The 26,463-nt window shown below is 51.5% G+C and overlaps 2 protein-coding genes and 1 long non-coding RNA gene across 12 annotated transcripts in view; 2 read left to right on the top strand and 1 right to left on the bottom strand.

Annotated features, from left to right (window-relative positions):
• Positions 1 to 7,620, top strand: part of ZNF395 (zinc finger protein 395) — a 58,303-nt gene extending 50,683 nt beyond the window's left edge. For all 6 annotated transcript variants that reach the window (XM_074384109.1, XM_010347786.3, XM_010347785.3 and 3 more), the window contains 6 exons: positions 1,598 to 1,833; positions 2,617 to 2,717; positions 3,480 to 3,804; positions 5,106 to 5,198; positions 6,004 to 6,107; positions 6,378 to 7,620. In XM_074384109.1, the coding sequence (XP_074240210.1) occupies positions 1,598 to 1,833; positions 2,617 to 2,717; positions 3,480 to 3,804; positions 5,106 to 5,198; positions 6,004 to 6,107; positions 6,378 to 6,489 (971 nt within the window). In that variant the 3' untranslated portion in view covers positions 6,490 to 7,620. The remainder of the gene's footprint in view (positions 1 to 1,597; positions 1,834 to 2,616; positions 2,718 to 3,479; positions 3,805 to 5,105; positions 5,199 to 6,003; positions 6,108 to 6,377) is intronic.
• A 3,975-nt stretch (positions 7,621 to 11,595) lies between these two features.
• Positions 11,596 to 26,425, bottom strand: PNOC (prepronociceptin). Of its 2 annotated transcripts, XM_010347783.2 has the most exons (3): positions 26,174 to 26,425; positions 15,857 to 16,250; positions 11,596 to 12,028 (listed from the first exon to the last, which is right to left on the bottom strand). In XM_010347783.2, exons 1-3 carry the CDS (start codon positions 26,372 to 26,374, stop codon positions 11,943 to 11,945), a joined length of 681 nt encoding a protein of 226 aa, XP_010346085.2. In that variant the 5' UTR covers positions 26,375 to 26,425; the 3' UTR covers positions 11,596 to 11,942. The 2 variants fall into 2 exon arrangements, with proteins under 2 accessions (XP_010346085.2, XP_074240213.1); XM_074384112.1 differs by lacking the exon at positions 11,596 to 12,028 and having other exon boundaries at positions 15,846 to 16,250.
• The window catches only part of LOC120360609 (uncharacterized), a 78,635-nt gene continuing 68,420 nt past the window's right edge, over positions 16,249 to 26,463 (top strand). For 2 of the 4 annotated variants that reach the window (XR_012513304.1, XR_012513296.1), the window contains exon 1: positions 16,249 to 16,499. This is a non-coding gene — a long non-coding RNA (uncharacterized LOC120360609). Of the gene's footprint in view, positions 16,500 to 26,271; positions 26,361 to 26,463 lie in introns of those variants that run through there. The other 2 variants (XR_012513303.1, XR_012513290.1) reach the window with 1 other exon arrangement.

The raw sequence follows: 26,463 nt of genomic DNA, 5'->3' as shown, positions 1-26,463 counted from the left end.
TGCTTCCTTTGTGTGCCAATCAAAATCTGCCACGCAGATTTCGTGCATTTGAGCCGTTGTGGGTGGTTCCTGTAGGGAAGGGCTGCCGCATTTGTAGGGGGTGCCCGCTGCGTGACCGCAGAGTCCTGACCATCCTGCATGTAGCAATGGAGGATTCCGTTCTCTGCCCTTCTCTCGATAGTTTTCATATCAGTGGATATGCGTGGGCCTTTTGCGTGTTGGCCTGTTAGATGATTCTTGTGTTCTGCCCTGAATGTGTGCCCTTCTCTAAGCACACGTGCAGACGCAGGAACCTCTTGGTTCCCAGGAAGGGACGGTGATAGCTGTGAGACAGACAGCGGTACGTGGGGTGGGGAGGGGAGAGTTCTTCCTCCATCTCCTTCTTTTTGGGTGGGCTTCTTCTGGGATGTGAGATGGAAGGAGAGCCTGGACTGGAAACGTGGGCAGATGGGAGCCTGTGCCGGGCAGATCCCTGTTTAGCACTGCAGCAGTCAGGACTGTGAGCGGGAGGAGAGAAGGGCAGTAGGATCTTATCCTGGCCCCAAGCGATGTGCCGGTAGATCTTGGCATCCAGGACTAGGAGGCTCTGTGGAACGCCCCTGTTGGGAGTTGGGGCTTTTGAGGACAGGTCGCTTCCCCCCGACCTTGGTATTTGCACATATCATAATTTCAGATTCTCCTCTGTTATCAATTCACCTGCTGTTTGGCCTAGGAGTGAGAGTGTGGGTTGGGCCTGCACAGCCCGCAGACGTGCCATTTATAAATGGAAGATTCTCTATGTCTGCTGATATCCTTCCTCTGGCACAGAGGCATTCAGGTGCCCGGGAGCTGCTTCGGGGCCATGTCAGGCCCGAAAGCCCCCTGCCACCTTGCGGTGATCAGAATCGCTCGTGGAGCCTGTCTTTCCTCCTCCAAACGTGTCCCCTCTTGATTAAAGCGGGTTCCGCCTGGGCCGCAGCCAGGACTGGGAAACGTTGCACCCTCCAGAGGGTTGCCAAGGCTGAGTCCTTTGTTCCATTCACGGGTTTTCACGGCCTGGCCTGGGTTTAGATGATTGAAAAGCATTTTTCAGGAAAGCTGGTCAAGAAGCCCTTTAAGTTGGCTTCAGCTGTAGGAAAATACTCCAGCTGTAGGAAAATACCCAACACTCTGGGTGTGCCCATTCTCAACCAGGCCTGGGGGCTGCAGAGGCTTTGCCTCTCCCCACATCCCCCTTTTAGTTAATGTATCAAGTGAGAAACAGGCAGCACTTTGGGAGGCTGAGGCAGGAGGATCACTTGAGGACAGGAGTTGGAGACCGGCCAGGGCACCAGAGCAAGACGCCCATCTCCAAAAAGAAATTCGTTTAAAAAGAGAGAAAGACGTTTTAATTAGGTTCTCTTTGCATGAATCCCGTACAAAGTGAACTCGCAGTGTGTGTCTGCTGGTCAGTGATGACCAGGTGGCTGTAGGAGGAAGTGTCTGAAGGGCAGAGCAGTTCTACCAGGAGAAATTGCTGCTGTGAGGAACCCCTCTCCATGTTTACTGAAGCTCACAGCGAGAATTTGCCCGGGGACAAGCCCGTGAGTGTCCTCTCACCTTCTCTTCGTCTGGCCAGCTTCCCGCACGGCCTGCGACCCGTGGAAGGAGAGCGGTGACGTCTCAGACAGCGGCAGCAGCACCACCAGCGGTCACTGGAGCGGGAGCAGTGGCGTCTCCACCCCCTCGCCCCCCCACCCTCAGGCCAGCCCCAAGTATTTGGGGGATGCCTTTGGTTCTCCCCAAACTGATAATGGCTTTGAGACGGATCCTGACCCTTTCCTGTTGGACGAACCAGCTCCACGAAAAAGAAAGGTATGTGATCGCTGTGTGAGTGTGAGCCCAGGCCAGAGCGGACGGTGTCTGTGTGGGGACAGCCAGCCGTGGAGGGGAGGTGACCCTGCAGGCCCTAGGTAGTCTTGGGTTTGCTCCCCTTTCAGATTTATTTTTTTGAGACGGAGTCTTGCTCTATCACCCAGGCTGGAGTGCAGTGGCCTCGGCTTATTGCATCCTCCGCCTCCCGGGTTCAAGGAGTTCTCCTGCCTCAGCTTCCTGAGTAGCTGGGATTATAGGCACGCACCATCATGCCCAGATAATTTTTGTATTTTTAGTAGAAACCATGTTGGTCAGGCTGGTCTTGAACTTCTGACTTGGTGATCCACCTGCTTCCACCTCCCAAAGTGTTGGGATTAGAGAGTGAGCCACCACGCCCGGCCCCATTTCGATTTTCTGTTGCTGCTTCTGTTACCTGGTGATATTCCCAGGATTCTCCTCCTCCTATTTAAAGCCTCTCCTGTTTTAGCCTCCACCCCGATCCCTGCCTTCTTTCCTGTGTGCCTGCAGACGCCTGCGTGGGAGCGACCTCCAGTGGGGTCTCAGCCACAGCATCAAGCACCACTGTTGGCCGCTAGGACCATCTCTGAGGTTGGGGCTTTCTGGCCCCTGGCTGGAAGTTTCTCTGGTCCCAGAGAACCTCCTTCCTGGAGGTTTTTGTTGAGTCGGGCTGGAACAGCAGCCAGTTTGAGTTTTCACTGGGTAAGGGTAAGTGAGAGCTAAGGAGAAAGGCACACCCACTCACCCGGTCTTCCTTTCCCCTAGAACTCTGTGAAGGTGATGTACAAGTGCCTGTGGCCAAACTGTGGCAAAGTGCTGCGCTCCATCGTGGGCATCAAAAGACACGTGAAAGCCCTCCACCTGGGGTAGGTGCGAGCCCGGGGCCTCCAGCTAGCGTGGCATGCGGGGTTCCTTCACCTTGCTGGATCCCTATAACCCATGGCCCACAGTGCTTTCAGGAACATGGCTTGCTGGGAGAACACCCCCTGGGGTCTCTTCCCGGCTCCCTGGGAAAGACATCCTGGTGAGTGTTGTTGCTCTTGACGGGAAGGGAGCTCTGGCCGTCTCAGGGATGTCTTCTTGCCTTGCTGCAGGAAGCCAGATGTTTTAGTTCTGGGTAGAAACAGGGTCATGTGGTTCAGTTGCTGGTGAGACCTCGTTTCCAAGACGTTTAGTGGCGGAGGACTGCACCACCAAGTCTTGCTCCGGAGAGGGTCTCTGCGAGCCCCGCCCTGGGGCCTCGGCTGGGTTCTCTGCAGAGCGAGCTTGCAGGCTGCAGTGGTAGGAGCTGACTCACAGCCCTGGGGGAGAAAGCGTGACTGCAGGCAGGTGGGGCCCACAGAGGGCTCATGGTCGTGCTCAGCGTGGGATGCCTCCTGCCAGAGGAGAGGTTGGCACATGTTCTGGGAGAGGATGAACTGTAGGTGCCAGGAAAAATAATTCCCCTTGATGTGCAGCACATAATCCTAGTGACACCTGTCAGGACCGGGGCTCCTGGGTGTTCTCTCGGGTTCTGTCCCTGGCTTACTGGGTGGCCTCAAGCAATCACTTCCCTCCCCACCATGGTCCCTGCCGGGGCTGAAGGGGGCAGCGCGGCCCTGATAGTGCCGCCTCTCCCTCCCACACAGGGACACAGTGGACTCTGACCAGTTCAAGCGGGAGGAGGATTTCTACTACACCGAGGTGCAGATGAAGGAGGAATCTGCTGCTGCTGCTGCTGCTGCTGCTGCTGCTGCTGCTGCGGGCCCGCCCGTCCCTGGGACTCCCACCGCCGAGCCAGCTCCCACCTCCAGCATGACAGGCCTGCCCCCATCCGCTCTTCCACCACCTCTGCACAAAGCCCAGTCCTCCCGCCCAGAACACCCTGGCCCGGAGTCCTCCCTGCCCTCGGGGGCTCTCAGCAAGTCAGCTCCTGGGTCCTTCTGGCACATTCAGGCTGACCATGCATACCAGGTATGGGTCGGGGTGCGCTGGAGGCTCAGGCTGGAAGCTGACTCATCACGGGCCAGCCTGATCACAGGCCACCGACCACCCTGATGGAAGGCTGAGCCCTTTGCCTAAATTGCTAATCTCTGCAAAGAAACAAAAGGAAACTGATTTCACTGCTCCAGAAGTGTGGGAATTCCTGGAGTTATACATCAGCAACCCTCATGAGTGGTTACTAGAAATCTAGCTGAATCCCTGCGTAACTGGGGGATGGATTTGGGTGGGAGAATTGTCACACCTCTGCTTATGAGAGAGGACGGAGTAGGGCTTCCTGCAGTGATGTCTGGGTCCTAGAACTGTGTTCCGTGGACAAACAGTCCAGCACACACGTTTTGAATACTCACTACAGGCCGAGAATTGGACTAAGTAAGCTTTTCAGATTTAGCCCCTGCCCTTGTGGAGGGCGTGGTTCGTATCTAGAGAGAGAGGCATGTGTAACTATGGTTAATTATAATAACTGGTCAAAGTACTAATTACTAGAGGCATGAGGTGTTACGGATACCAGAGAGACCAACCTCTTAAGCCCGTGTGAATGAGAAACCACAGAGGTGACATTTAGCACGCTCTTTGCTGCACGTAGCAGATACTCAAGGAATATGCAGCCTACTCTGTGCTGGTGTTTCTTAAAACCATTTTGTGCCTATTTTATCAATCTCTGGGCCAGTTTTCAAATTAGTTATTAAAAGGTATTGCTTCCAATGAGAAAGCCTTTACGAAATGAGCCAGCTCTCCTTGTTAGAAGAGTGGCCACTTAGCAACTTCATGTTTGGCCCGCTTCCAGCCCTAGCTGACCCGTGGGGCCCAGACACATGGCTGGCGTTTTCACAAATAACCCTGACCCTAAATACCCAAGAGCAGGCCGCTACTTTCCAGCCGTTGCTGGGGGATCCCGTATCTTATCCCAGCCCTGCCCCTAGACACAGAAGGCTTGGGGCCTCTTTTGGCACCTGCCATGGCATGTTCCTGGTAGGCGATCCGGTTGAGAAGTTAAATCTTCTGCAGTGATTAACTCATGAGGCTGGCACGTAGACTAGCTCAGAGGGAAGGGTTCCAGGATGAGATTGGCGCCTCACAGTAAGGAGGCTACTTCAAAGCGTTGGGTGCTCAAGTGTTGCCCTTGGGAAAGCCAAGTGTGTCCCAGAACTTTCTGATCATTGCACGTATGCAGAGCTGTGCTTTCTGCTGCTGCCCTGAGGCTGTGGGGATTGTGAGCAGACTCCGAATGCTTCCTGAGCTAGAATCCTGGCTGACGCCCTTGTCTTCCACAGGCTCTGCCGTCCTTCCAGATCCCCGTCTCGCCCCACATCTACACCAGCGTCAGCTGGGCTGCTGCCCCTTCCGCTGCCTGCTCCCTCTCTCCGGTGAGTGTGCCGGCAGCTCGGCTGGGGCCCGGTATGGCTGAGGGCTGTCCCACACATCCCAGGGCTGGAGGCCCTCTCTCGGGTGGCCACAGGTCAGTGTGGCCATCTTGCCTTCAGCCCCCAAACGTGTTGAAGATCTTTGTGCCACTACCTACCCTGAACTCCCCATTTGGCCACAGCCCCTCGAGGAGGTGGAAGGAGGTGCTTGTAGAGGATGCCCAGAGCAAGCAGGTTTCTTGCCAAGAAAATCAGGCGAGACTGGGGTCAGCGTCGGTGCCCATCAGCCCCGAGTGCCCGTGGGTGTTTTAGGATTTTCACCCTGAGAGGAGAGGAAGGGGGAGAATGTGGTGGCCACATGGGATGGGTCAGAAATGTCAAGGCCATGGGGGACAAGGGCCGTAGGTGGACCCCAAACTCAGATCAGCGGGAAGTCGTTCTGAACTCTGCCTAGCAGGCACTGGTTTTGAGTTTATCCTGCAGGGCGGTGTCATACTGTAAATCACAATGCCAGTGTGCCACTGAGGCAGTTCGAGGCTTCCAGGCCTGGCAGCGTCGTCCAGGTCCCCTACAGGGAGAACCTCAGAGGGGGCCAGGTCCGGTGGCTCCCCTGTCCTTGCCCTGGGCTGGGTCCTGACTTGACATGAAGGCCTGCTCCTTCCTCACTCTCCTGCCAAGAGTTCCCCTCTGCTGGAGTGTCCTCCCTGAGAAGGCACGAGGCCTCCTGCAGCAGAAGGAGCTGGGGACATGTGGCTGCCTGTCTTTTTCCTGACTGTCCCATGCTCACAACCCCTCTCTCCATGGCCAGGTCCGGAGCCGGTCGCTAAGCTTCAGCGAGCCCCAGCCGCCAGCACCTGCAGCGAAATCTCACCTGATTGTCACTTCTCCACCCCGGGCCCAGAGCGGAGCCAGGTGAGATGTCCACTGTTGTCCCCTGCCTTCTGGTTTCTGTGCCCTGTCTCCACTGGCAGGGACTCCAACCCCCCCCCACCCCGGTGAAGTCACCAGGGTTAGTCCCCAGCTGGAGGACGCACCGGATGGGACGACAGTTTGGTCAGAGAAGCCTCTCGGCCCTGGTCCTGGTGGCTTTTGCCGGGAGCTGCCCCTTCCGGCCTCTGCTTGTTCTCCCAGCTCAGTCCACCACCTGCGTGGGACTCCACTCGCGTTCCTCTCTTTCTGCAGGAAAGCCCGAGGGGAGGCCAAGAAGTGCCGCAAGGTGTACGGCATCGAGCACCGGGACCAGTGGTGCACGGCCTGCCGGTGGAAGAAGGCCTGCCAGCGCTTCCTGGACTGAGCCGGCCCGCAGCCTCTGCTCTGCCCCTGCGCTGCCGGCAGCCGCTGACAAGGAGCGGAGGGTCACCAGCTCTGGGCAGACGCCGAAAGAGAAAGAACGGCCGCGCAGAGCTTGGGCTCTGTTGGCTAAGGTGTAACACTTAAAGCAATTATCTCCCATTGCAGGAACATTTTATTTTTTAAAAAAAGAAACAAAAATATTTTTTTTCCCTCTAAAATAGGAGAGAGCCAAAACTGACCAAGGCTACTCAGCAGTGGAGCAGTGACCAAAGAATTAACTGCCCTCCGTCTCCCACGGCCCCCACCCCCGCTCTGGGGGTTTAGCTCGTGCGGAGCAAAAGAAGGAACGGCTCGTTCTGCTTCCTGCTGAGTCCGTGAATTCTTTGCTTTCTCAACTCTTCCAGAAAGGACTGTGCGCAAGATGCATTTACTTTTCTTAAAAAAAAAAAAAAAAAAAAAAAAAAAGAGTTTCTGGCTGATGGGTGACTCAGAGTGCAGGAGTGCCTGGCCGGGGTGCGGAAGAGGGGTTTGCTCTTCTCGGAGGGTACCTCCTGCCCCCTGGCTGAGCACCCTGCACGGAAGTCAAAGGAAAGCCCTTTCTTGGTGACAGCGACTTAAATCTGGGTTCCTTCAGACATTGGGTTGCACCCCAACAAATATTAAATGGCTTCTTCTTAAAGCCCAGAGTAAGAGATTTTTTAAAAGACTGTCGCCAAGTAGCTGAGCCAAAAGGCTGATCAGAATTCACTTTTTGAAATGTGGCAGTGAAACACTACCTTGAGCATTCCCTCCTCTCGTCGAGGCAGTCCGTGAGGGTTTGAGCGTCTGGAAACTCTCTGCTCTGACCCGAGGAAGCGCCCTCCTGCCGCCGCCTCCCTCCGCTTGTGGAAAGGACACCTCAGAAATGCCGTGTTTTCTTTTCTGATGTATTCAGAAGCCTTTGCTGGTTCAAGTTTCCTTTTATTTCGGTGGCCGGGAGAGTCCCAGGGAGGTTCTGGAGGTTCCTTCCTGTCTCCTGGCCCTGCCAGGGATGTCCCCATTGCTGTGAGCTGCCTGAAAGCAGGATGAAGGCGGTCAAGGGGAGCCTTGCACCTGTGCGCTTCAGGATGCGGAAGTGACGGGAGGGAGATGTGGGTTTGGATCAGTGGCTGCTGGCATTTCGGCCCGTGGTGTTTCTGGAGCCTGCAGGGATTTATGGGGGACTGGGCTGCGTGCAGGTGGATGAGTGGAGCTGTGCTTGCGGAGAAGGAGGGAGGTCTAGGGAGCTTTGTGCGTGGAGACAGAGGGAGCCACGCCCGGACCGCGGGGCATGTTTCTGTTTTGGTGTCTCGCTTTCCTCCCAGTGTGACTTATTTGGGGATTCCTCAGGGCTCGCTGGAATGTAACAGCCTGCTGCCCAGCTGCCTTGGGAACAATTTCTGGCTTTATGTCCCAGCTGTCAGGGACTCAGGGGAGCCTACCCAGCCACCTCTCCTGGGACAGAGCGTCAGCATCCACCCCTGGGTTGTCATCCAGGCCGTTCTCCCGGTCCTGGGCGAAGATACCTGGACCACTGAGGCTCCCTCGGCCCCTTCATGTGGGAAATGGACAAGTGCTTTTTAAGGCGAGACACTCTGAGTGTTAAGAAATCTGTAGACCTGGCAATAGGTCGGGAAGGGTGTAGTGCCCTAGGTTGGTGACAGAAGAGACAGACACTTAGGCACAGGTGTCTTTGGTGACGGGGTGTATTTTTATAACTTAGCAAAAACATTTATGTGGACTTCTGTCTCTTGGTGAAGCTCAAAGCCAGGCTGGCCGAGGTGGCGCAGGGTTCTCCTTCCTGTCCCTTCAGCCTCCTTGAGAATTAAGAGCTGGCAGTCGGCGATGGCGTTTCCCGACACCCCTCACTTCCCAGGACTGCCCCCCCGCCCCCCGCTTCCAATCCTCACGGTGAGGCGAGGGAGCGTTCTTGACACGTGGGTACTTCACTCAGGAGGGCCTCCCCCTCCGCTCTGTCAGTGTTCACTGCCATCTCGTCTTTAGAAAGCTGTTTGAATTCCTCCTGCCCCCAGTTTGGACCGTGTAGATATAACTGGATATACGGATCTTTCTCTTTGTGAGGCCGTGGCTACACAGGGCAGGAGAGGAAGGAGGAGGAAAGGGAGGGAGCCTTCTGGAAGCCGCGGGGGTTTTGCTTTGTTCTTGTTCTTTGGTTCTGGTGCTGCCCTCTCCGCCTGTGCTCAAGCCCTCCCTCCTCCTCCTCAGCCGGCAGCCTCCCTGCCTCCCCTCTGCCCGCGCCGCCGTGCCGTGGCTGTCGTGCTGATTCTTCACACGTGCTCCTCTGTTCTCGGGGTTGCTCCATTCGTGTCTTCTTGGAGGGTGAGTCTGGCTGGGGAACCGACCCAGTGGTCATGCCTGTTTTCTTCATCTTTATCTCCCTCCTTTCCAGCCCGCCCGCGCAGTGGACGCTGATGGAAGGAGGATGCCGCGGGTGGGCTTTTAGAAACGAGCGGGACTGACTTTCAAAGCAGTTATCTTGGGAAACTGTTGATTGCAGCAGCGTGACTTTCTTCCGAACGTTTCTTGGAATCGCCTTCAGAGTCTGGGGCTGTGCGCTGAGCAGCCGTGAGGATGCCGGACACTCCTTTAGCACCGGGAGAGTCCAGCGAATGACGTCTGTGGCCAGGCGAGGTCCCAGGGGCAAAGCAAAAGGACCATTGAAAGTAAGATAGCTTGGATCGAATCATGTGACTTTTAAACTGGTTCAGAAAGCAATCTTGCCATTGCTTTCTGAAAAGTAATTACAAAAAGAAAAAAAAAGGTCAAAAAGAAAAAAAAGTGTTTTACGCCTCGGCCACACTGTCGTGAGTCTCTAACTTGAGTCCTTGGAGAACAACATTCAGATGTGGAGACTCTGATTTGTAGGAAGAAATCTGTGCTGTTACTTTCTGGTCATGCCAGGGGTTCTGATTTTACCAGGGGCAAAAAAAAAAAAAAAAAAAAAAAAAAAGAAGAGGGAGATAAATCCCATCTGTGAATTTGTCTTATTGGCGCCTTTTCCCTCAGCTGTCTTCCAAGTATTATTTTTACTGTTAAAAAATTTTTTTAAAAAATGTGAAATGTAATGGTTTTACAGCAACAATATGAAATATATTTTATAAGGAATAAAATGGTACCTTGTCTGATTTAACGTATGCCTGTCCATTGCCCCTTCCCCTGCAGAAAATAACATTCTCACTGTCCCTGTCCTTGGTGTCACACAGATGGTAGCATGTCACACTGAAGCAAAGCATGACGTCGATTCGCTTATACTGACGGTAGGTAACGCTTCCCAGTGACTAGGCTGAGCACGTCCATGGGTTACCTGTTATATATAACCCATGAGAGAGGGCTCTCATCATTCCATTTTGCAGATGAGGAGAGTAAGGCACAGAGGTTAAATAACTTGCCCAGTGTTGTAAACCGGGAAATAATGGCACTAGGATTGTAATCCATGCAGTCAGTGTTTTCTGCTGCTTTTCTTGAAAACGGGGAGCATATTCTTGACTGCATTCCTGAGTCTTTTGAGCAGCAAGCAAGTGACACGGGAGAAAATCAGTCACACACTACCTATTGAACATGGTCTGCTCCATCCAGACGTCGGTTCCAGGTGCTGCGATGGCCCAGGTGGCTGGCAGAGCTGGCCTGGGCGGGAAGGTGTCCTTCCACCTGGGGCTGGTTTATGCAGTTTCAGCTGCGGAACTTTGAGAACCACTTAGTGAAACAATGACAGGTTCCAAGAAGACCAAGTCAGGTACACCAGGCTTGCTGGAGGAAGCTGTGGAAATGTGTTTAAACGTTCAAGGTGTATATAAAATTAGTTCAAGGTGCTGGGGGGTGGGGGATGGGCAGGCGGGAGGCCTGCCACGATCCTTTCTGCACCTTTCTGCACCGAGTTGTCTTTCTGGTCGGGAGAGGCAGGAGCTGTGGCAACAGGCTCTGGGGAAGAGGGAAAGCAGGGAGGGCGTGAGGAGCTTTGGGGAGTGTGAATGGCTTGGGGTGGATTGCAGGGATCCCTTATCTTGCTGGCCAGTGAGGGTGTCACGCTCTGAGAAGTTGCAGACACTTCATTATGGCCTGAGCCGGCCACCCCCAGCAGCCTGGGAAGCAGTTCGTCTTTTCCGTCCTTTGTGCCTTTTTGCATATCTTGGGGTTGCAGTGAGGGACTTCCTTCTCCCCTTCTCTGTGTCCTTGTTCCAGCTCATCCCTCTAAGAAGGCCTTAAATAGAGCGATCTGTTCTGCATTTGCCAAAGCACTCCCCACCCCCGAAGTTAGCTACCTGCTTTCTCCATTTGCAGCTCACCCCCAGACCCTACCTTTGCAGCTGCCTCAGTGGGTCGACCCCCCCAACTTTCCAGCTTCTGGTTGGGTTTGGCTGGAGTTTGACAGTCAGGAGATGGAAGTGGGGTGTTGAATCCTGGCTGCCACAGTGTGTGAGTAAGTGGCTGGATTTCTCTACTGAAAGCTCCGGAGAGCTAGAGTCCTTGTGGGTCCAGGAACTCCTTTCCCTCTCCCGGGGCTCCCCAGCTCCCACCAGAGCACCCTCCATCCCTTGCTGATCTTCTGTAACCCTGCCCACTTGTGTAGATGGTTAAGTCTCTGACAGACCCGGTCTGGGGTTGCCTGGTGTTTCTTGGCTGGACTCCGACAGTGGCTCACCCTGACGTGTGAAGCTGGAGATCGAAGTGGCGTCAGCAGGTTTCTCTCTGCTGTTCCTTGCTGTGCATCCCAGTCCACTGGGCCCAAACCAGCGGGGTCAGCACCACCTGGAGCTTGTTGAAAAGGCAGATTTCTACCATCTGAAACGGGGTGGGGCCAGCAGCCTGTTCCTCTGTGGTGCTGATGGGCACAGGGGTGTGAGAGCCCTGCCCTCTCTCCGGCCGTCCATTTACGCAGCCGTGTGCATTCATTACCTCACCGGCTGCGCTGGGATCTGGGCACTATGTGCTTTTTACCTCTGCCCCTTGGGAGCTGCAGCGCTCTGTGTGTGTGTGTGTGTGTGTGTGTGTGTGTGTGTGTGTGCGCACGCGCACACACAGTGTCTGCTTGCAGCGCTGGGTGTGTGTGCGTGCAGGGTCTGCTTCCGTCACTTAAAAACAACAAACCAGTTTATTAACCATTTGCTCAGTAGAAGTTTAATGGAGAAATCATTGTTTAAAACAATCAGTCAAAAAGAACAGCTCTTTTACAAATAAGTTATGGCAGTGGTGAGTCAAAGCCCCAGGTTCGATTTCCTATTCCTTCCACCTGCCCCTAGAAGGGGGACGAGGTGGGTGAGCAGGAGAGACCGGGCCATCGCAATGGTAGCTGGAGGAATTACAAAAATACACTCTGATGTAGCAACAGGGCTGTGGTGAAACATGCCGGGGGCTGGGGAGGAACAACCAGACGGAGAGGTTCTGGAGGCGAACGAAGCCTGCTGGGTCTGCAGGTCCTCAGTGCCTTGGGGAAGAAGGAATCCTGGTTCCCAGGCGGCAGGTCTGGGGCTGGACACATGCTGTTTGGGGGATCACCTGGACGCCTGTGGAGACAGAAGAATTACAAAATAGCAAACCTGTTGGTTTTCCTGAACATTTTCTATTCCCCCTAGAGACTGAAGCAGTGAAAGGGAGGCAAAGAAAAGCTATCAACCCAAAGAAACTGTTTCTAACATAGCCAGAGGGGTCCTCCAGCTCCTCCACGTCTGCTCTCCAAGCCCCAGCACATTGGCCGGACTAACACACTAAAGGGGAGTCCACGGGCCGTGAAAGGCACAGTGACAAGCCCCTCCTGGGGAACAGCTCTCCCTGGTGTTCAGAGCCCATGCGACATAGCGTCCTTGTTCTATAGTCCTTTTTTCCCAAGTGCTCTTTGAGCCTGATGGCACCGATACCTGAGCATGAATGAATGTGCTCAGTTTCCACTGCCCAGAAGGGGCACCGCCTGAGGGCAGCAGAAAAGAGGAAGGCAGTATAGGGTCAGGGGAAAGGAAGGCAGACCCAAGACCAGCTGTGACAAGTTCTGTGTAGAGGTGGGCCTGCACCCCAGCGCCTTTCCTTCCTAGGACACTGTTACACTTTCTGAGTAGGTTTTTTTGTTTTGTTTTGTTTTTGAGACAAAGTTTCTCTCTTGTTGCCCAGGCTGGAGTGCAGTGGCATGATCTTGGCTCACTGCAACCTCTGCCTCCTGGGTTCAAGGGATTCTCCTGCCTCAGCCTCCCAAGTAGCTGGTACTACAGGTGACCGCCACTGCGCCTGCTAATTTTTGTACTTCTAGTAGAGGCAGGGTTTCACTGTGTTGACCAGGCTGGTCTCAAACTCCTGACCTCAGGTGATCCACCTGCCTTGGCTTCCCAAAGTGCTGGGATTACAGGCGTGAGCCACCGTGCCCAGCCCTGAATAGGGTTCTTTATCCCATTTCACTTCTTTGCAGCCTTCTCCCTGTTGATGAGTATTAGATATCGTAGACGTCAAGGACAGCATTGGTAACAAGGGTTCCCCCAGTATGCAGATATCTTCATCATGTGTAGGGCAGGTTGGGGTGTATGTACGTCGATGAAAAGGTTGAAGCCGTCTGTCAGACCCCCTCATAAATAACATCCATATTGGAACTCACCCACATGCATGAAGCGGGGAGAGAAACAGAGATGGTTGCAGAAGGAGAAAGGAGAGTCGTCAGTAATACCCCAATGAGCTGGTTAATGTTTCCAGCCTCCATCCAGAACTTGACATGTGAGCAGAGCCGCCGACAGAAGCTCCTTCCTGGCTTTGTTTCAGTGCGTCTCAGTTGGAAGCGTAATAGAAGATTAGAAAAACCAATGGCCTGGATGGAGGCTCAAATCATTTTAAAAAAAATAAGTGGATTCCTGTTAATGGGCCTGATTTTCAACTGTGTTTAAGTAAAGAACGTCATCATCGTTCAGAATGAGACACGAGCTTCAGTATCCCTGAAGAGATGCTTTAAGGAGCCATCTCTTTTAAGATTTGAAAGAATTCAACCCATGCGACTTCTGAACGATTTGTGTTAGGTGCTGTGGAGATATGGCTTAGAAAGAAACAGGAGGCTTGTGAAGGATCCAAGGGGATGGTTCAAACGCAGTGCAGGTTAATTTGGGGCCTTCGGAGATGAGTCATCCTGCTAAAATAAACACATCAGCCTTCTCTTCACAACTTGATACGTGTGCCCGTATTCGGGAACGGGCCCGTGGCGAACATGCCGGCCTACCTGCAAAGGGGCTGTCTCCGTGCTCAAGTGTGGGCACCAGACGTTAGCATATGCACTCATATATCTTCACGAAGGTTGTTAGTGATGTGGCTGCCTCTGACTATGGGATGCAACATAAAACAGCAGAGGCAGACATTTTTTCTCTTCTGCTGTGATCCAGGGAGAAGCCCCACTTGGGTAATGTTTTGGGGTGATGTGGATGAAATGACTGGTTCTTTGTGTTAGGGCGATGACAGTGTGGAAGTTTGTCCTCTTCCAGTTTCAGGTTGAGATGTGGTCCCCAATGTTGGAGGTGGGCCTAGTGGGCAGTGTTTGGGTCATGGGGGTGGATCCTTCAGGAATGGCTCGGTGCGCAGCCCACGGTAATGAATTCACGGCAGATGTGGTTGTTAGGCTGGGACCTCCCCTCTTCCCTCTCGTGTCCCTTCTTGCCACGTGGCACGCCGTGAGTAAAAGCTCCCCGAGGGCCTCCGCAGAAGCAGAGGCTGGCGCTTTGCATCTTGTAGAGACTGCAGAACTGTGAGCCAAAGACACTCTGTTTATAAAGTACCCAGCCCCAGGTTTCCCTTTATAGCAATGCAAAATAGATGAATACAGGCAAGTTTCTTAGCTCTTTAAGGAGATGTGTAGGATTCTGCAGAAGATCGTATTCCCATATGCAAATTAAGGCACATGGCCTTGATGGGGGGGACTTCTCTAAATTTTCAGAAAATTCTGTGCTAGTTCGTCAGTGCCACTCAAAGTGACCTATTGGTTGATGGCCTAAGGAAGGTTGGGTTTTGAATGACCAGGTCATCAGTTAGGTGTGGTGGTTGTTGTTGAGATGGAGTCTTGCTCTGTTGCCCAGGCTGGAGTGCAGTGGCACCATCTCGGCTCACTGCATCCTCTGCCTCCTGAGTTCAAGTGATTCTCCTGCCTCAGCCTCCCAAGCAGCTGGGATTACAGGTGCACGACATTACACAGCTGATTTTGTATTTTTAATAGATATGGGGTTTCTCCATGTTGGTCAGGCTGGTCTTGAACTCCTGACCTCAGGTGATCCGCCCACCTCAGCCCCCCAAAGTGCTGGAATTACAGGCATGAGCCACCACGCCCGGCCTCAATTAGAGTCTTTGATGTATATTATTAGACATGTAGACTTGTATCAGGTGCCTGACAGGGGAGAAACAGCAGAAGAAAGAAAACAAGAAAAGAGAGGAATAAAAGCAAGCCAGCCAACAAATCCAAAACAAAAATGGCACACTGGAAGGAAGTGAAATGGAGGGAAGAAGATGAACCCCTTTAGTCCATGTTCTAGTAGCTACTAGGTCCACTGGCCAGATTCTTCCATGTCTTGCTCAGTAATGATACCACTGACCACAAGGAATCGGTCCCTCTCCGGCAAGGTGGCAGGATGGACAAATGGCTTGTGGACGGAGGAAGAGCAGAAACCCCAACTCCTGATCGTAACAAGAACTCTTGGCCAGGTAAAATGGGAAACTTAAATGTTTCCACTGAGCCAGGCACTCCGAGACCTGGGGAAAGGCGAGGGATAGGTCAGCCGTCTTTGAAGGTTAAGTAGCACCATCACAACTATAGTTATTGGACTCTGCCAATGGCTGAGAGTGGGTCCTGCTCCTGGCGTCTAGAGACCTTCTAGAGGACAGGTGAGCTGACTGGTTGCCATGGCAACCAGATGGGAGTATTGGTCCACTTAACTGTCCCCACGGTAACTAAGCTCCTGGGGAGTGATAGAGGAATTAGTTATCTTAACATACTACTCTTATCCCCATGGTAACCAGTCTTTAGCCAGGAGTGGTCGGCTTCACAATCAGAGGAAAATCTTTGCTCCCTAGAGAAAGGGTGGGCTGACTCCTTGAGAGGGGGTGTGTGTGTGTGTTTGGGGATAATCCTTGGTGTGTGTGTGGTGGGGGGGGATGATCCTCGAGGGTGTGTGTGTGGAGGGGGTGGGAGGGATGATCCTCGAGGATGTGTGTGTGTGTGTGTATGTGTGTGTGTATGAATGAATGTGCTTCCAGGCCTGGGAGCAAGGTTAAGATGGTGTGTGAGGTCTCTCCTTGCCCCCAGTTTTATTGGTGCCCAACTCACTCATGGGTTGCAGTGGCCGGTACAGCTGGGAGGAGCGCCCCTTCCGGCTACACATTACCATTCTGGTGCAGGGTGCGCCGGCGCTGGCTGGACTGCATGCTCAGGACCAGGTACTGCCTCATAAACTCACTGAACCGCTTCTGGTTGGCCAACTTCCGGGCCGACTTTCGGGCCCCAGTGAAGCCCCCAAATCTCTTCTGCAGCTGCTTCTGCTGCATCTCGGCAGCCTCCTCCATGCCAGGTTCGGGCTCTTCAGGCTCCTGGAACAGGCTCTGGACACGGGGCATTCGCCGCAGATGCTGCATCTCTGAGGCTCTGGGCTGGTAGAGAGCAGCTGCCACGTGCTCTGGGGCGGCCGGGCTGAGCTGCCAGGAGCTCCTGGCCATGACCTTGGTGCATGGAGTCCAGAGGGGGCTGGGGAAGACCTTCTCTTCACACTGGAGGATGCACAGCTGCAAAGACAGGGGTGAGAGGAGGGGAGGAGGAACAAGGACCTCTGTTAGTCCGAGGCCAGGGAGGAGATCCGGCCCTCTGTCGGCTGTACCTGCAGCCATGCAAGGGCTTCCGAAGCATCTAATGTATCAAGTAACGTGCCGCAGTTTTACACAGGTTTTTGGATTCGCAGAATTTCGGAACTGGAAAGAAACAGCGAATCATCTGACCCAGCTTGATCATTTTACAAAGAAGCAGGGCTCAGAGAGGTGAGTGTAACTTACTCTGGTGTCACAACACGTTTACAATACCCAGTTAACACAGGATCAGTGCACCCAGAACCACACCCTGCTATATCTTTGGTCGGGTTCTTGGAGCTGAGCTCAGCTCGTGACTGTCAACCCATAAAGAATTTTATTTCGTTCTCTCCTCAGGCTTGTGGAAGGTCAGATGGGTTAAAGAAATTGGGGATGTGAAAGTATGTAGTCAAATCTGCATGTCTATTTTAAGGTCACTGTGTAAAAATCTACCTGGGTGTTGTTAATTTTTCATCTGGCCCACAGCAGTCATCACTATCTGTGTATCATTTATAGCAAATGGGGGTGAAGACTCTGTGGGGTATAGGCAGGCTGGACGTGCGGGGCTGAACCTGTGATCAGTTCCAGGTCGGGGCAGAGATGCCATCATCAGATGTGAGCCCAGCAGACCCGCCTGGCCCCTGGGAACGCTCTGCTCTGCCTCTCCTGCCCACCAGCTGGACCATGCTGTTTCTCTACCCACTCTTGCCTTGTTCTGACCACCCCCCCACCTCCCATGTTCTTGGTTCTGATTGGGCCTCCTGGAAGCCTCTGCCCCCAGCTTTTCTTCCGATTTGCTATTTTGGCTTCACCCCTAATTTCAGTCCAGGTTTCTGGTCTTAGCCAGCTAGAAACCCCACTTCAACCTGACCTTGGGGCTGTGAGTCAGCAGGCAGAGCCCCTCATCGTAGCGTGGAGCTCTTGCCTGCCTTCCAGGGCTCCTTCTAGAACAGAGGGTGCAACTGACCAGCCCGTATCCATCTTCCCTTCTCCTTATGCACAGAACACTGTTTTATTCCTAAAGGCAACACATACGTTTCCCATGCTTCCTTGGAGCTATAAGTAGCTGACGACATTAAAAATGGAAGTGTAATCCCAGCACTTCAGGAGGCCAAAATGGGCAGATCACTTGAGGCTAGGAGTTTGAGACTAGCCTGACCAACATGGCGAAAACCCTTCTCTACTAAAAATACAAAAACTAGATGGGCCTGGGGGTGGGTGCCTGTAATCCCAGCTGCTGGGGAGGCTGAAACAGAAGACTTGCTTGAACCCGGGAGGTGGAGGTTGCAGTGAGCTGAGATCATGCCGCTGCACTCCAGCCTGAGTGAACAGAGTGAGACTCTGCCTCAAAAAATAAAAAAATTAAAAAATAAAAGGAAGTGATCAGGGATCAGGTGGGGTTTCCAAGAAAGTAGGAGGCTGACTTAGGTGGGAAGAACATCCCTTTTTCCTCCTCCTCCTCCAACTTCTTGGAATGTGGACATTTTGGCTGACTCTGTTTGCCATCTAGAAACCACGCAGCGACTCAGAGGATGGGAGTCGTGGCCAAGAAGCTGCCGACTGGCAGGGAGGGGAGAGGAGACTGGAGCTGCCACGGCAGCCCTGGGCCGCCCCCTCCTCACTCCTGGTGAGGAACTGAATCTCTGTCGATTTCAGCCACTGTCACTTTAGGTGTTTGTTACCAGCAGGTGAATTTCATTCTTATCTGATCCTCTGGTCCTTCTGCTTGGCCTCTCCATCCCTGTCTCTGAGTGGCACCTCATTCCCCAGTTGACTCAGATTTCAAGCTGTGGACGTATGTTTTCCTCCCCTCTCCCCGCCCCTACCCCGCCAGTCTACAGGTCTGCCCCTCCTCCCACTCCCTCTGCCACCACCTAAGTGCCTCTTGGGTGGAGCAGGTTCCTCACTCATCTCTGCATCTCTGGTCTTTGCCACTGTCATCAATGTGGTACCGCTGGCAGGATGCCCTTCCTAAAGAATAACTGATCATGCCATTACCTTGCCCACAGCTGATTGTTTATCTTATCCATTAAACAGCACTGAACTCTTGAGCAGAGCATTCAAATCCCTCTACCACCTGGCCCAGCCCATCATCTATGTCTTATTTCTGATTCGTCATCACACACCCCCTGAGGCCTATGAGGCTGTTCCTAGCACCTTAAATACTGCAAAGCTCCTCCCACCCGCATGCCTCTCTCTCTGTCCCTTAGATGCAGTGACCTCCTTGCATCCTTTCCTCCATCCTTCGGGACCCAGACAAGCTCCAGTGCTGCCCCTCTCTGATACCTTCTAGTCCCCTGCCAAGAATCACTCTCTCTTGCCTTTGTGTTCCCACAGAACTTTGTATTCCTCTTGTGGAAATGTTAATGCTTTATGTCATTAAATTGCAATACCTTCTCTCTCTCTCTCTTTTTTTTTTTTTTTTTTTTTTTGAGATGGAGTCTTGCTCTGTAGCGCAGGCTGGAGTGCAGTGGCACGATCTCGGCTCACTGCAACCTCCGCCTCCCAAGTTCAAGCGATTCTCCTGCCTTAGCCTCACCAAGCAGCTGGGATTGCAGGCATATGCCACCACACCCAGGTAATTTTTGTATTTTTAGTACAGACAGGGTTTTACCATATTGGCCAGGCTTGTCTTGAACTCCTGACCTCATGATCCACCCACCTCAGCCTCCCAAAGTGCTGGAATTGCAGGCATGAGCCACTGTACCTGGCCAATTGCACTGCCTTCTAAGGCAGAATATGACAAGTTAGGGACCACATCTTATTCATGTTTGAATCCCTTGCAGGAGTCGTCTTCCGGTAAAGAGTAGGGTTTTAGTACAGGTTTATTGAACTGAGCTGAATGAATCAACAAGTCACTTTATATTTAGCTAAGAGTACAAAAGGAAGGGAAGGAAAAGAGATGAGAAAGAGTCCCTGGAGGAACAGGGGTTGCAGCTAGTTGCGACCAGGACTGGAACGCCGCAGCACTTAGCATGTGCACCGCTGCAGCAGCTCCTGTCACCTTGCTGCCACCCTTTGCTTATCTGATTACTCGGCTGTCCCATTAGTTCAGGATTCTTTTATTCTTTTTTTTTTTTTTTTCCTTTTTTTGGGAGACAGAGACCACGCCTGGTCTAAAGGGTCCCACGCTTTGATGTGAGCCCCAGTCATCTGCAGAGCTTCTAAAAACACAGAATTTCAAGACTCAACTAAATCTCTGAAGAATAGAACCAGGGATTAAAACCTATTTTTACAAAAGAATTAAAAACTTAATTTTACAAAGGTCAGGTAATTTGCCTGGGTTTGTAAGTCACGAATGTAATTCAATCTTTGCATTTTATGATGCGGTTCAGTACTTTGTCCAAAATGACACAGTTAGATAACAGTATAACCTGAGTTCTTCTCAAAGATGCCTTGAGGCCCAACCCAGATGTCTACTCAGCTCCCTCTGTGGGCTTGCAATATGAATTAGTGGCAATTCATGCAAGAAGGATTCTACGAGACCAAAAGCTGAGGTTTGGATGGGCGGATTGCCCGTATTCCAATGGACTGGAGGGGGCGGACGGGGACCGGGTCTGGCAGGAGTGTTCCTTCCCTTCCCTGGTAGGATTTCCGAGGAACAACCTGTCCAAGTCCACCTGTTAGTCACAGGAGGTGACACTGGCCCCTAGTGTTGCTCAAGCCATGGTTTTTCTGAGCATGCCTTTTTCATTTAGCTTTTGCTTAGAGATATTTAACGCATGGCACCTCGTTGCTGACAGAGCGACCTTAGCAGGGCGATGCAGGGAACTGCTTTTTCACACTTGCGACGTTACTGATGATAAAACATGATAGGTAACTTCCACAGGTAGGGAGGGCTGCCTTAAAAACACTGGAGTTGCAAACTTCCGGAGTATTCTATAAGAATTGCTACTGTACTGGGCATAGTGGTTCACGCCTATGATCCCAGTACTTTAGGAGGGCAAGGAAGGAGGCTCCTTTGAGTCCAGGAGTTTGAGAGCAGGCTGGGCAACATAGGGAGACCTCATCTCTATAAAAATAAACATGTTAGCGGGGTGTGGTGGTGTATGCCTGCAGTTCCAGCTACTTGGGAGGCCAAAGTGGGAGGATTGCTTGAGCCTGGGAGGTCAAGGCTGCAGTGAGCTGAGATTGCTGCCTTGCACTCCAGCCTTGGCAACAGAGCAGAACTCTGTCTAAAAAAAAAAAAAAAAAAAAAAAAAAAAAAAAAAAAAAAAAATACTACTGGAGTTTGTTAGAATGCAAATTTTTAGCCTACAGCATTGGAGATTCTGATTCCCTAAGTCAAGGGTGGGGCCCAGAAATTTGCCTTTTTAGCAACAGCCCCGGTGATTCTGAGGCTGGCTGACACTCGGAGGAGACCTGCTTTGGAACTTTTTCTGAGGAGGAAGGAGCGACCATGGAACATGGCGGTTATAGACTCTTACAGAGAAAGGGTTACTTGGGTCTATACTTAACCTGCTCCTGAAATACTTTGAAGAAAACCAGCCAGAATCAATGTCTAGTATATTCTTTCAGATCAGAATCCTCTTGAGTTAGCACCTGGCAGAAGTAGATCTCAACTGGGGGTGATTTTGCCCGCCCAGGAGCCATTTGGCAATATCTGGAGACGTTGTTGGTTGTCAGAAGTGTGTGTGTGTGTGTGTGTGTGTGTGTGTGTGTGTGTTAATGGCACCAAAGTGCCCAGGACAGCCCCACAACAATTCCCCGGTCAAAAGTGCCCATAGTGGCAAGTGTGAGAAACTCAGCTCTACAAAGTCAACAGGGATGCAGAGAAGTGTGGCGGGCTCTGGGAAGGCCATCGAGGCAGAGCGGCGGAGCTGGAGCCGGCCTTTGAGCATGTGTGATCCAGTCCCGGCAGAATAGGAGCCCCAAACTGCTAGTGGAATTGTTCTGGTCCGTCAGTTTACAGAAACAGGTGGGAGAGTTGTTAAACCTGGAGGTGCTTATCTAGATCTTCTGTGAGCCCCTGGGTTTCTAAGCCCAGATGGTGATTAGATTTTGTGTCAGTCAGAGAAAATGAAATTCTGTGATCAAACCAGATGCCACAGTCCATACCCAGAGTTGATGCACTGTTAGATCAATTAGATGCTAACAAAATCACCTTAATGCTTGATTTAGGAGAGGGTTTTGGGGAAATAGGAGGAAGCCAAATTCACAACAGCATTTGTAGCACCAGATGAACATAGGAGCTTAATGCCTGACCCTCTGGTGTGCGGAACTCAACAGCCTTTTTCCAGAGATGGGTTAATGGCTTATTAAGGGAGCTGGGCACATTTTGGCAGCCCATTCTGATGGCATTGCTATATTAAGCCAGAATGCGTATGGGCATCTGGAGTCTCGGAATGTTGCCAAATGGATCCGTAAAGCTGGGCTTATGGGGAAAGTGAGTGAAGGGCCATTTGGGTGTTTGGGCTCAAAGATTAGGGTACAAAGTGGGAAACAGGCACATGAACCCACTGGAGATAAATAAGCTCATAAACATGGTCAAGTTTCTGCCACTAAAGAGTTTCACCACTTCTGACCGAGAGACATTTGGGAGTTATTGCTTTGGGAGGTCCCGCTAGAATATCTGAGGACAAATACAGCAGATGAATGGCATAGAAGACAAATGTATAAGGAACTCCCACTGCAAGTCACCTCATTAGAGGTTTCATTTAATGAAGATAGAACTACCAGAAGGTAGTTTCTTTTGCAGCAGAATTTTAGGGAATAACATTGATCGATTGAGACAAAGTCTCACTTTGTCCCCGAGGCTGGAGTGCAGCGGCATGATCTCAGCTCACTGCAACCTCTGCCTCCCGGGTTTAAGTGATTCTCATGCCTCAGCATCCTGAGTAGCTGGGATTATAGGCATGCACCACCACGCCCAGCTAATTTTTGTATTTTTAGTAGAGACAGGGTTTCGCCTTTTTGACCAGGCTTGTCTTGAACTCCTAGCCTCCAGTGATCCACCAACTTTGGCCTCCCAAAGTGCTGGGATTGCAGGTGTAAGCCACTGCTCCAGGCCAAGTTTTAGGGAGTTTCAAGTAAATTTCCCCATACTCTGCCTTGGGGATTGGTTGCCTTGTTTCTTGTCTCTAAAACCACTTAGTTAATCCAGTTTTTTCTCTTTGAGCTGATGAAGTAAGTACCATTCACAATGAGGTTAAAGGCCAGGACGTTGCAATGGGTTTGGGCAGGTGTCCCCAGACTTTTTACACAGGGGGCCAGTTCACTGTCCCTCAGACTGTTGGAGGGCCGCCACATACTGTGCTCCTCTCACTGACCGCCAATGAAAGAGGTGCCCCTTCCTGAAGTGCGGCGGGGGGCCGGATAAATGGCGTCAGGGGGCCACATGCGGCCCGTGGGCCGTAGTTTGAGGACGCCTGGGTTTGGGTGTGAGTCATTTACCAACCAAAATTATAGTATAACAACAAGCCGGCCATACTTGAATAGTCTACTAGGAGCAGAAATAAAGTTTCTTGATGAAGCCGAGGATCCAGAGGACCCTGGGAACAGGATGATGTAATTTGAAGGAGGGACTGGGGAAGTGACCCTTGCTGAAATATGAGTCCCCCAATTAGTCACAGAATGGATGTAGTCCAGGGCTGCCAGATTTGGAAATGGGATTTGAGTGCCTACACTCTAGGCATTTCATTAAACTTAGGTTAAAAGTAAATACAAACTAGAAACAAAGCAAGCAGGCAGCCACATCCTCTGTGGGGGTGAGTGGGAACTGTGAAGGGTTAGTCCCCCTGTTGTGAGGCTGTACGTGTCTGCTTTCTGACTTGTTTCTTTTTTTTTTTTTTTTTTTTTTTTTTTCCTTTCCTTTTTCAAGTCGGGGTTTCACCATGTTGGTCTGGCTGGTCTTAAACTCCTGACCTCAGGTGATCCGCCCGCCTTGGCCTCCAAAGTGCTTGGATTACGGTGTGAGCCACCACACCTGGCCACTGACTTGTTTCAAAGAAGTAAAGCTAAGAATGTTGTCTAGACCCCAAATATTGTAAGATGCTATGGAGAGATGGAGACATGCTCCAAATTTTTGAGTCTCTGAAAGATGCAAACGTAAAACCTTTTCAGGGACTGCAGCAGATGTGCCCAGGAGGAGACTAATGGTCTTAGAATCTTCCAGTTTCCACAGGGATGGGATGTGTTTATTGAGCTGTGCTCTGTGCCGAACACCGTGCTGCATGTTGGGATACTTGGGTCCATCAGCAAAGAAAGTTCACTCTAGATGGGGAGAGGGAGTCCTGCAGATATGGCTCAGTCAGAAACAAGGAAGGAGGGCCCACTCCACTGGGGTCGGTGGAGAATCAGTGCAGTGTTTTCTTACAGGGAACAGTTAATCTGGGATTTGAAGTGCGTGTAGGATTTATGGATGGGGGAGGAGGCCGAGGCAGGCACGATGGTAGGGCAGGAAGAGAAGGCAGGATTTCCCAGGAACTATGGAAAGTGATTGGGAACGTGGGTCTGGACCCCAGGAGAGAGGAGGTCAGGAGGGGAGCAGAAGGCCTGGGATATATGGGCGGGTTCTCAGAGGGAGGTGAAAAGCAGATAATCTTGATGATCCTTACTGTGTAGGGAGTAGGGAGAAGACAAGGAACCAACACAGTAGCCAGAGTAGGGAAGAGAACGAAGCACGTGGACAGAGAGAGGGCTGGGGTTCCTGACGAGGGAATCATCAGCAGGGTAAGAGCTCAGAGAGAAACATGGTGGAGGAATAAGAGAAGAGGTTTATTGTAACCACTTTACCAAAGGCCAGCTGTAGATATTCATAGAAAGCAATAATGTTAATAACATAGGAAATCGATGGTAGTATGATACAGTAAGTGAAGTGGTTAGCTGGAGATGCCCTGGGTAGTGAAGACTGATTGGAAAATGGGCTTGGAAACCACTGAGCCCAGGCGCTTGGAGCTTTGGGTCTGCTGGGTTTTGTCATCTACTCTGTTACCTGGAGGTAGGAGACGCCAGGGTGCATTAGTTCCCCCAAACCAGGAGTCCCCAAACTATGGCCCACGGGCCGCATGCGGCCCCCTGAGGCCATTTATCCGGCCCCCCGCCGCACTTCAGGAAGGGGCACCTCTTTCATTGGTGGTCAGTTAGAGGAGCACCGTATGTGGCGGCCCTCCAATGGTCTGAGGGACAGTGAACTGGCCCCCTATGTAAAAAGTTTGGGGATGCCTGCCCCAAACACTCCTTTCTACATTTGTATATGTGCCTTAAGGAACTGTGGTGCTTCTGGTTGTTTTGAAAGTTTAAAGCGTTTGAAAGATGGCATCTTGTGAAGGAAGTTATGTGACTATAAACTAAAAAACAATTGAGCTATACTGGATTTAATAGGAGAGGAATAACTAGACTGAAATGTAAGTAGTTGACGAAGCAATTAATGAAGAAAAAGTTAATATTGGATTTGTATCTTCAGTTGAAAATTTAAAATATAAGAGAGCGTTTTGGTACTGAGGGGTTCACTGTTGAATGATCTGAAATATCAAAAATAAAGGGCACATTCATGTTCAATGGTTAAGCAAATTACGTGGTCCTTCTGTATCCACAGGGGATTGGTTTCAGGAGGCTAAATCTGGAGATGCTCAAGACCCTATATAAAATGGCTGTGCGGCCGGTCACGGTGGCTCACACCTGTAATCCCAGCACTTGGGGAGACCAAGGTGGGTGGATCAGTTGAGGTTAGGAGTTCGAGACTAGCCTGGCCAATGTGTGAAACCCCGTCTCTACTAAAAATACAAAAAAATAGCAGGGTGTGGTGGCAGGCACCTGTAATCCCAGTACTCCAGAGGCTGAGATGGAAGAATTGCTTGAACCCGGGAGGTGGAGGTTGCAGTGAGCCAAGGTTGCACCATTGCACTCTAGCCTGAGTGACAGAGCGAGACTCTGTTTCAAAAAAAAAATAATAAAAAATAAATAAAATGGCTATGCACATCCTCCTATATACTGTAAATCATCTCTAGATTACTTATAATACTTACTGTAATGTAAATGCTATGTAAATAGTTGTTATGCTGTATTGTTTTATATGTATTCTTTTTTATTGATATATTATTTTTGATTTTTTTCTGATTATTTTCTATCCATGGTTAGTTGAATCCTTGAATGTGAAACCTGTGGATACCAAGGGCCAACTGTAGACTATGTTCATGGAAAGAAATTATAACATGGGGCCAGGCGCGGTGGCTCAAGCCTGTAATCCCAGCACTTTGGGAGGCCGAGGCGGGTGGATCACGAGGTCGAGAGATCGAGACCATCCTGGTCAACATGGTGAAACCCCGTCTCTACTAAAAATACAAAAAATTAGCTGGGCATGGTGGCGCGTGCCTGTAATTCCAGCTACTCAGGAGGCTGAGGCAGGAGAATTGCCTGAACCCAGGAGGCGGAGGTTGCGGTGAGCCAAGATTGCGCCATTGCACTCTACCCTGGGTAACAAGAGCGAAACTCCGTCTCAAAAAAAAAAAAAAAAAAAAAAAATTATAACATAGGAAAAGTGTCTTGGTATAATACAGGAAGTGAAAAAAAGTAGGATTCTTTCTCTGACTGGTGTGATTGAGAGTGATTTTAATTTTTCTATTTTTTATACTTTTCTGAATTTGCGAAACTCTCTGAAATGCGTAGCACTATTTTATCCCTGGGAACAACGTGGCATCCTAGGCAGGGCTCTTCCTGCAGGTGGCAAGGTGGAAAGATTGCAGGGTTCTGGGTCCGAAGAGGCAGCTCCAGTCTGCATCTGTTTCCTACAGGCCATGTGATGCTGGGCAAGTCCTGTGGCCTCGGGAGAGGCCCTAGCTTCTCACTCAAAGTCTGCTCTGGAGTAGGGAGGGAGCAGGTAGTCAGGGAGGAGGACAGCCTCTCTGCCTTGCCTCCGGGAGACCTACCTCCAGGTCGAAGCCATCCAGGGCTGGGCGGAGCTTCTCCTGGCATGTGAGACAGTCCCTCTGACAACTGCTGAACACAGTGGAGAAGACGCTGAGCAGCAGAAGGTCACAAAGCAGGACTTTCATGGTGCAGGAGAGGAGAAGGAGCAGGAAGCAGGTGCTGGAACACACAGGAAGGAGCACGGTAGTGAGTACAGCCATTCTTGCGGGGAGGGGCTGCTCAGGGCCGGAGACCCCAACCCAGGGGATGCAGGAAAGACCCTCCTCTGCTTTCTCTGGGGGGACAGCAG

The sequence above is a fragment of the Saimiri boliviensis genome, chromosome 13, assembly GCF_048565385.1.
Source record: "Saimiri boliviensis isolate mSaiBol1 chromosome 13, mSaiBol1.pri, whole genome shotgun sequence".
NCBI lineage: Eukaryota > Metazoa > Chordata > Mammalia > Primates > Cebidae > Saimiri > Saimiri boliviensis.
The sequence above is the reverse complement of the archived record's forward strand: the minus strand, read 5'-3'. Positions and strand labels throughout refer to the sequence as shown.